Source organism: Zootoca vivipara, chromosome 16, assembly GCF_963506605.1.
Source record: "Zootoca vivipara chromosome 16, rZooViv1.1, whole genome shotgun sequence".
In the NCBI taxonomy this organism is placed as follows: domain Eukaryota; kingdom Metazoa; phylum Chordata; class Lepidosauria; order Squamata; family Lacertidae; genus Zootoca; species Zootoca vivipara.
This window is the reverse complement of record NC_083291.1, coordinates 23,483,825-23,494,060: the sequence shown is the minus strand read 5'-3', so window position 1 is coordinate 23,494,060 and position 10,236 is coordinate 23,483,825. Positions and strand designations below refer to the sequence as shown.

Genomic DNA, 10,236 nt, shown 5'->3' with positions numbered 1-10,236 from the left:
TTTCAAATATTATGTTAAACAGATTATGACTTTACCATTAGAGTGGCATTGAAGACCTTTCCTCCATAGAGTTTCAGATCCCCCAGAATCTGCAGGTAACACAGACGCACATGTGCTGCTGAGAGGAGGTGCTGCAATGGTGGAGAGGAATGCTTAGCAATAGTTAAGAAAACCAGCTATTGTACAAATCAAGGTAAGCAATGGGATCGCAATGCTGAAACGATAATCTAAAACGGGTGGGAAGCCCTGGGAACTAATGCGTACCTCCAGGTCTCTCCATATGACCTTTGGGAGTCTTACCAGACCACACCCTCTTCCCAGACATACCATCTTTCCCCAAACCACACCCCTTGCCAGCCCCGCTTCCTATGCTCCTTGAGTACTTTTGCCTGGCTGGAATTTGTCCTTGGACCTACCTTCTACCCTGGTACAAGTGGCAATGACTATACAGTGGTACCTTGGTTCTTGAACGTAATCCGTTCCAGGAGTCCATTCAACTCCTGAAACCGTTCGGAAACCAAGGTGTGGCTTCCGATTGGCTGCAGGAGCTTCCTACTCTCAAACGGAAGCCGTGTTAAATGTTCAGCTTCCGAAAAACGTTTGCAAACCAGAACACTTACTTCCATGTTTACAGTGTTCCGGAGCCGATTTGTTTGGAAACGAAGCTGTTTGGGAACCAAGGCACCATATTTTTCGCTCCATAGGATGCACTTTTTCCCTCCTGAAAAGTAAGAGGAAATGTCTGTGTGTCTTATGGAGCGAATGCACAGTCCCTGGAGCCAATTGCCCAGGGGCAAAAAGCAGGTCGTGCTTGTTTTTTTTAAAAGAGCTAAAGGCTAACAGGAGGGAAGGAGGGTGTCTAAAGGAACCTGCTCAGCAGCTGACTGCAAGAGATCGGGGAGGGAGATAAGAGGCACTAGCTCCCTTCCTGCCCCGCCCCCTTATCCAGGCCTCTATTGTTGTGTTTCCCCAGTTGACATGTGACTGGCTGATTAGATTATCTGTCTGGAAACTGTAGAAATGGTTCCCTTTCCTTTCCTAAAGAAGCTGCAGAACTGTGAGTTGAACCCATAAAACAGGATTTTTTCCCCTTTGCAAGGTAAGCTCAACAACTTTGAGCTGATCCTCAAAAATGGAGCTTTCCACCTTTGCAAAAAACAAAACAAAAAACAAAACAAAAAACTGCACAACTGTGAGCTGATGCTTAAAAAAACGGGGCTTTTCCCATTTGCAAAAAGAAGCTGCACAACTTTGAACTGTCCCCCCCCCAAAACAGGGCTTTCCCCCTTTCCTCCTCTAAAAATTAGGTGTGTCTTTTGGTCAGGTGCGTCTTATGGAGCAAAAAATACGGTACTACAGTACTGCTCTATCAAGTGCCATCACTGCCCAGGTGTTTGGATCAACCCCTAGTGCAGTGGTTCCCAACAGATGGTCCGGGGACCCCCAGGGGTCCGCGAGCTATGCCAGAGGGGTCCGCAAGATGCTATTAGAATAAAAAATATATTAAATATATTTCATATGATAACAGATTTTTTGTTTTGGCCGCTTCCTGCATGAGCAGAGTCTAGCGCAAAACTAGAATTAGATAGAGGCAGTAGTTCTGCTGTATGCCGTTAGGTGGTGCTTTACAAACACTACTGTTTTGCGAAGAGGCAGCGCGCACATTCTACTAACGCTCACCTCCCCAAGATGCTTTGCGCGCGTCGGCTTCATTTGTGCGCTACTGCGCAGGTACCCTGTCTTCGCCATTCCCCTCCCTCCTCCCTGGTGCGTGCTGCCTCTTTGCAAAACAAAGATTTAGGATTAGGAATTAATGGGGGTCCTTGTCACAATAGCGGCTTGATGAGGGGTCCTCGAGAAAATTTTGTTGGGAACCCCTGCCCTAGTGTATGAGTCACTTAATAGGCTTAAGAGTTTAATATTCAGGGAACGTTCTTTCATATGTGGTGGACTTGTAAAAGGGTAAAAGAGTATTGGGAAAGGAGCCATAATGAATTGAATGTTTAAAAGTACTCCCCCCCCCAAAAAAAAACCCAGAGTCCTTTCTGTTGGGGATAATTCAGATGGAAATTCCCAAGTGTCAAAAAAGGTTAGTTATGTATGCCACTACTGCGGCCCATGTTTTGTTAGCCCCAAAATGGAAAACGAGTGAGGTCCCAACCAAAGAAGAATTGTTGACAGCATATATACAGCTTGCAGGCTTAACATATAGAATAAGAGAACAAGAAGAACATATGTTTAGAGAAGAACATTTACTGAATAACTGTGTACAGCTGAAATTGCTGGCAGCATTAGGATAAATTCAACAGTGTAAATAAGTTTTGATGGCTGCAATAATGGAATACTGGATGGTATGGTTTTTGTAAAATATGCAGGGATTTCTGATATGTAAAATGAACCATGGTAAGAGAAGAAGGAAAGTCATGGATATGTTAAAGATGTAAAAATGAGTACTTCAAACTGTAAAACAGAAATATATATATATACACACACACACACACAAAAGGAGAGAATTTAATATTCAGCTTGCATCACATGCATGCTGCCAAACCAATCTGACTCTTTTCCACATTGTGTTCTTTACTTTAGTCCACTAAATCTGGAATGGAGAACCTAGACTACTCTAGAATACTGATCAAGATCACTGAACAGATTTGTTCAACAGCAGCAAGCGAACTCAGCGAAAGAAAGCAGTCAGGGATCTTTGAGATGTGCTAAAGCTGCGTTACCTTTTGTCTCGGATCCAGCAAGAGTTGATTCCTCTTCATGTGAAAGCTGATGGCCTTTTTGATGTCTTTGCCTTTCATGTTTCGGAGCAGAGTTGGGGAAATAAAGTTTTCGATTCCCCAGTCCTTTCTGTTCAAAAACAAAACAACAACAAAAACCAGAGTGTTTAAAGAAAGTCATCCCAGAGGATGAGGGGGTATATGATAGAGGTGATCAGAAACTGCTTGACTCTGCCTTTCTGGTGCTAATGGCAAAGTAAAAGGAAGCTTTCCCCCTTTTTCCCACGAGTGCCATCATGATTGCAGGAGATCCTATGCAATGGGGAAGAAATTAGCACACCAGGAGTTGCCATTGTGGGACTATGACATAGAGATGGGAAAATCTGTCTCAGTTTCTCAGTTTCCCCAATCCTAAATTCAATTTGGGATAGTTTTTTAAGCCCTCATAAAAATTGCTCAGCATTTTCCCCTAACACAATGCATATTTGTATGTTATTTCCGCTAACTTTTATGCATTTCAGCACATATTTGACACTAGTTTGCACATACCTACTTGGCTAGGTAAAGGTAAAGGGGCCCTTGACCATCAGGTCCAGTTGTGTCCGACTCTGGGGTTGCGGCGCTCATCTCGCTCTATAGGCCAAGGGAGCCGACGTTTGTCCGCAGACAGCTTCCGGGTCATGTGGCCAGCATGACAAAGCTGCTTCTGGCGAACCAGAGCAGCACACGGAAACGCCGTTTACCTTCCCGTCGGAGCGGTCCCTATTTATCTACTTGCACTTTGATGTGCTTTCGAACTGCTAGGTGGGCAGGAGCTGGGACCGAGCAACGGGAGCTCACCCCGTTGCAGGGATTCGAACCTAGAGAAGTACAATGCCCTATTCGGAGAAGTGTGACTTACTCTATATATTTCAGAGAGACTTTCTGCGGCTGAGCACAGGCGATAATCCGCTCTTGGATGTGCAGTGCAGCCAGCCGTAAAGCAACGCTGCACTTCATCTCGACAGCAAATCTCTCCTGAAGCACATCACTGCAACTCTGAAAATGACAGAGCCAGGTTAGCAAGGTGAGAAAAACACCATTTCATTTATGCAAGCTATTCCTAACCACAAGCAACCACTCCACCACCCCCCCCCCCGCCCCCTGCAAACCCAGAAGCTGGTGTCCCTGGTCAATGGTCCTGTCAAGGCAGAACTTGAGGGCAGAAGTCTAGGGACCCACTCAGCAAAACGAGTAGGAGGGCCCCCAAGTGCAGCTTATAACATTTTAAAGTGTAGTGATACATAATACCATCTAAAGATGCCCTTTACCATAAGACCATTACATCCAGACTGTAAGAGGACCCCAATGCACCACTGATGATGGTAGAGGACACCTAGCAACAATTCTAAGAGTACAGTGGTACCTCGCAAGACTAATGCCTCCCGCAACGAAAAACTCGTAAGACGAAAGGCGTTCGCGATATTTTTTGGTGACTCGCAAGATGAATTTTTCTATGGCCGTGCTTCGCGAGACAAATTTTTTGATAATTTTTTTTCCTATGGGAAACCGCGCTTCGCAAGACGAAATTTTCGCAATACGAAACGAGTCTCGGAACAAAATAATTTCGTCTTGCGAGGCATCACTGTAATTGTTTCTTTTTCCCAATGGCTTGCCAAAGTTGCAGAGTCATAGCATCTCCTACATATGCACACATGAATATATACATACATAGGCAAGCACACTGGAATCCAAAACAATGGCTCTCAAAATGTAATGAAACACAAATGTGAATAAAAATGCATAATGAATATACAAATACAAAATACACATATTCCTATTACTGTATTTGTGAAGATTTACAACACACATGCTTTGGGTTTTTCTCCTTGATAAAATCCAAGTTAAAAAAAAAACATAGATCAAATTATCTGACTCTGATTCACATCTGAATGCGGATGCTGAAGTTCTCAAGAAGTTCTGCAAATTTGAAAATCCTATTGAGTGTGTTGTGTTTTGGATCTTGTTTTTAAAATGTTCTTTTTTAAAAATGAAAAGCACCATTTGTGTTGGATCTATGAGCTATGTATGTGGTGCACAGTTGCTAATCTATGCAGGCACTTCAGTGGGATGTGAGAGTAGGAGAGCTGTGGCAAAAGTATAAAACTTGATAAATACCTTTTGGGTTCCTGTTAAAGGTAAAGGGACCCCTGACCATTAGGTCCAGTCGTGACCGACTCTGGGGTTGTGGCGCTCATCTCGCATTATTGGCCGAGGGACCGGCGTACAGCTTCCAGGTCATGTGGCCAACATGACAAAGCCGCTTCTGGCGAACCAGAGCAGCACACGGAAACGGCGTTTACCTTCCCGCTGTAGTGGTACCTATTTATCTACTTGCACTTTGACGTGCTTTCGAACTGCTAGGTTGGCAGGAGCTGGGACTGAGCAACGGGAGCTCACCCCGTCGCGGGGATTTGAACCACCGACCTTCTGATCGGCAAGCCCTAGGCTCTGTGGTTTAACCCACAGCGCCACCCGCTAAATACCCCAACCAAGGCATACAGGGCTATAGACTGACCCAAGATGCATTACCACATCACCTGCAAATAGAGGTACTCAAAGGCAACTGGATCTTGCTGCAACAGATCCAGTGGATCCCTGGGTATAAAGCAGATTCTGAAGAGGCACCGGTAATCATGAGACTCTTTCCTCTGAACTACCTGAAATGAAGAAAAAAGAGGATTACAGCCACAATGCAGTGATTTGGCTCGGTATCCATCTTCCTGAGAAGGTCCACTTTCATTTCTGTGATAAGCAAGTTCTTACCGTTTTGCAAAGATAGTTGCTTGAAAAAGTGTGGGCAATTCTTGATTCGTGTGTCTGCTGTAGTGGGATAACATTGAACTAAGAAAGCTTGATTGTCATTTTCTTTCAAGATCAAATCAATATTATTTTGATCCGTTTTCATGGGGCCCCTAAAAGGCATGGGGCCCGTAGGCAGGTGCCTATTTGGTAACCCGATGTGGCGATTACCTTAACCTGCATAGAACCCCAAGATGTTTCACGGTCCATTGGTACCTGCACCAACCATGTTTTAATTCTGCTGCCACCAACCAGTATATGTCTGGTAATCTCTCCACTCACTCCAGTCAGGGAAAACGTTGGAACAAACTTTGTTTATTTAGATTTAGTACATAAGCATGTGGTTTCCGAAAGATTAGTTCTTATTTTCTTTCATAACAGTTCCTATACCAGCCTATACCTATAGCTTATAATCAATAACAGTTCCAACAACAACAACCTTCTCCTTCCAGGGTTGGGTTTATATAGTCCTCCTAACCCCACCCCCTCCTTGATGGCAGAAAGCGAGGAGGAATTAAAGAACCTTTTAATGAGGGTGAAAGAGGAGAGCGCAAAATATGGTCTGAAGCTCAACATCCAAAAAACCAAGATCATGGCCACTGGTCCCATCACCTCCTGGCAAATAGAAGGGGAAGAAATGGAGGCAGTGAGAGATTTTACTTTCTTGGGCTCCTTGATCACTGCAGATGGTGACAGCAGTCATGAAATTAAAAGACGCCTGCTTCTTGGGAGAAAAGCAACGACAAACCTAGACAGCATCTTAAAAAGCAGAGACATCACCTTGCCGACAAAGGTCCGTATAGTTAAAGCTATGGTTTTCCCAGTAGTGATGTATGGAAGTGAGAGCTGGACCATAAAGAAGGCTGATCGCCGAAGAATTGATGCTTTTGAATTATGGTGCTGGAGGAGACTCTTGAGAGTCCCATGGACTGCTAGAAGATCAAACCTATCCATTCTTAAGGAAATCAGCCCTGAGTGCTCCCTGGAAGGACAGATCGTGAAGCTGAGGCTCCAATACTTTGGCCACCTCATGAGAAGAGAAGAATCCTTGGAAAAGACCCTGATGTTGGGAAAGATTGAGGGCACTAGGAGAAGGGGACGACAGAGGACGAGATGGTTGGACAGGGTTCTCGGAGCTACGAACATGAGTTTGACCAAACTGCGGGAGGCAGTGCAAGACAGGAGTGCCTGGCGTGCTATGGTCCATGGGGTCATGAAGAGTTGGACACGACTAAACGACTAAACAACAACAAACCCCACCCCCTAGGGTTCTAACTGGCTAATCCCATTAACTCCTTCTATGCTGTCCCTAAATTTGGGCGATCATTACACCCGGCACTGGGGGAACTGTTGAATATGATATCTTGTTGCTAAGTGGGTGGAGTTTCACTATCCAGTTTAGCTCCTCGCACCTCCCTTGTGTATAGTGGAAGTGGAATAAATTTTGAAGAACAGTATATTTATCAGGATTATCTGGAGTTTATTGGTGGGGGGAACCAAGTTTGATATGACTCAAAGGACATTCCTATGGTATTTTAGACAAAGGACAATCAAACAGATGATAAAGTCAGCACTTATGAGCTACCACCACCAGCAACACCAAGAAAGAGGGCCAGAGATTTGCTTTGAGCAATAGAATGCATGGCTGTTGGAACACTCTTCTGAAATGCTAGCAGTTCATATGACAGGAACAGATCCTTGTGAGAACTGGCATTTTAGAGGGCTCCAATGAAGCTGCTCCCAGTCACCCACAACCCACACATTCTGAGGAGTCGGCCCCGTGCTTTTAGTAGCTGCTAGTCCATGGACTAGCAAGATCATTGATGTCTTCCGATGAAGTATCTCAAAGCGATTTCATAATGCAACATAGACAATTGCATATATTTTTAAAATCCAGATAAAAGAATTGCACAACTTTCCCCTCAAAATGGAGCCCAAGGCTTGGATTTGTAAAGGAGTAATAAAGGAGATCAGAGGGACCATTGTGCAGTAGCTCAAAGTCCCTGTTGTACTTCCTGTTGCTCTTCCCATTTGTCCACCACCCTTCGCTGATGGGAGCACCAAAAGTACTGCAACTGACCTGTCCGATGAGTTCATCCTCATGCAGAAGATACATCTTCAACACATTGTAGTGCTCTTCCAAGACCAAGGCAAAATAACCAATGCTCCGGATGGAGAGCTTCTCTTTCAAAGTGAGAATAATGTCCTGCCAATTATTGATGGCAAAGCAACAAATTAAACAGCAAATCTATGCCCCAGATAAATTATCTAGGACTACACGTGGATATTCCCTCCGTGCTTAATTTAGACGGAGTTGGGAGTACCCGTCAGGCAAGGTGAAGTGTCTATCTTGGGTGGCAGATCTGGAGCACCGTCAATGGCAGCAGAGTGGGCGAGAGGCAGAGCAGATCCACGGGGAGAAGTCCTTGCCAAACTACCCTTTCAAATGTGTCCAAGATGTTTCAGAACACAGCAGGTTTCTTGATACAAAAGCTTACCCATTGCAATGGATTGTCTAATTCCAGGGGTTACTAAGCACCCTGAATCTCATGGGTTTCACTGAGATTTTTTGATGTTTTTTTGGGGGGGGGGAGAGAAGAAATTACACCCATATGTGTTAAAAAAGATACAGTGGTCCCTCGACTTACGAACTTAATCAGTTCCGAATGCACATTTGTAGGTCGAAAATTTCGTAAGACGAAAAGCGGATTCCCATAGGGAAAAAAATATTCGGAAAAATCCGTAAGTCAAGGAAACCACATTTAAAAGCGCTAACGGTTTCCGTTCGGATGTAGAAAAATTCATAAGCATGCAGCCATTTGTCCCGTTTGTAAGTAGAAAACATTGGATGTTGAGTAATTCGTAAGTTGAGGGACCACTGGGTACAACCCATCACAGAGTTATGGATGCTTGCCTTGTTTTTGTACTTTGCGTTCCCATTTTGTATTTGTATGTTGTGAACCGCCCTGTGATGTTCAGATGAAAGGCGACATACAAATTCAATAAATAAATAAAAAATAAGAAGAACCAGTGGTACTTAAGCATGCATAACTATGCACCGGATGGTGGACATAGATTTTTGTGATAAAACACATCAGGCCACAGCAAAATCTACCACGCAGAGCACCGTACAGAAACAGCATGAAATCAAAACTAGATAAGCTTACCAAATAAGCCCTAGTCAGGCATTTTTCTCTCTACACATCAACTGTGGACCCATCAACCTTGTCCCCTGCCAGCTCCACCCGCACTCTGTCTATGCATTGGGGAACGTCTGAAGAGAGAAGCCAGCTGAATGTGTGTAGGATGCCCACATGACCCTGTGCTCAGCAGACTTCCCTCTGTCAATTCTTCCCCCAGTGCATGCATAGCATGAAGACAGGGCTGGCAGGAGGCAGGACAGTGGGGTGGCACTAGAATGCACAGCCCTGCTACCCTTCTGCACAATGTTACACGGAGAGGGAGCAAAATTGCCTGAATGGGGCTATTGATACAGGTAGGAAGTGCTTTACTGGGATGGCACAAGTCACCCATTCAAGACTGGCATGTGTGTGTGTGTGTGTGTGTGTGTGTGTGTGTGTGTGTGTGTGCATAACCTCCATATTCTATTTGCAAGACACTTCTCAATTTCCAAGACACTTCTCAATACCCAAATGTTGATTTTGTGGGGTGTGAAACACAGAGCAGTCAAATACAACATTCCTAGAGTGGACATGTTTGGACATGAAGAGGGATGTTTGTCCAGCCAGTAGATAAACTTCCTGTTTTCTCCTGGGCTGGGACAAACTTCCTCTACATGTGACCAGAGGTGGGCATGACCTCACCTGTGCAGGTAACAAAAGCACAGGGCTGGCCACCACATCTCTCTCTTCTCCATTTTGCTTTCGTCGAAGAAGCATCAGCCTGAGATGCTCTCTTGGCTTCCAGCCAAGAGAGGACAAAGGGACTATCTCCTTATGGGATAGATGCCAGGTGTATATATTTTGTAACCTAAGTCTGCCTTCTGGGATCCATCTGTGAACAGAATGTGTGAGTAAACTCTTTTATGCTTTTCTACAAGACTGTGCTATGTCTATTCTTTTTAGGAGGGAATAAAAGGGAAACTTATTTTAGAGGCTAAAGCAAGTGTGGCAAACCTAACCATTGTGTAAGTTTAAAAAGGGGGGAATGTTACTCTGCTAAATCATAGAACTTGTTAATGCAAGTTGGGAAGGAGATAGTTAAATAATATATCCTCTCCTGCCTCCCTGAACATTCCCACAGATTTGAGCACCAGGCCCCAGCACTTTCTGCAATATAATAGAACTCAAAATATAACAGGTAAAATCTAGGATCCAGCTCGGAGTACCTTGACAGTAGTGCTTGAGTCAAACTTGAAAGCTTTCGTCTGTCCGTTTTCCAAATACACCTTGAGAACATTGGGCATACACAGCAGAGAACTTCCCTGGAAGACCAAAAGACACCATTGAGCTGCCATACAGTGTTTTTCTTTGGTTCGAGTGTTCTGCTTGGCAGATCTATTGGGAACATGTCATCTTCGACGATCACACATGACCCAAAGGCAAACAACGGGATCTTTTAATACAATTATTATCACACTTCACTTAACCCAGGATTGAGAACCTCAGACCTGGGGGCCTGAACGTGGCCCCCAGACCTCTTTATTTGA

The 10,236-nt window shown here is 44.5% G+C and overlaps 1 protein-coding gene across 1 annotated transcript in view; it reads right to left on the bottom strand.

The window, feature by feature from the left end:
* The window catches only part of FRMPD1 (FERM and PDZ domain containing 1), a 76,107-nt gene that overhangs the window by 11,526 nt on the left and 54,345 nt on the right, over positions 1–10,236 (bottom strand). The window contains 6 exon segments of the mRNA XM_060269066.1: positions 31–131; positions 2,730–2,856; positions 3,628–3,764; positions 5,306–5,425; positions 7,648–7,773; positions 9,916–10,011. Coding sequence (XP_060125049.1) covers positions 31–131; positions 2,730–2,856; positions 3,628–3,764; positions 5,306–5,425; positions 7,648–7,773; positions 9,916–10,011 — 707 coding nt within the window.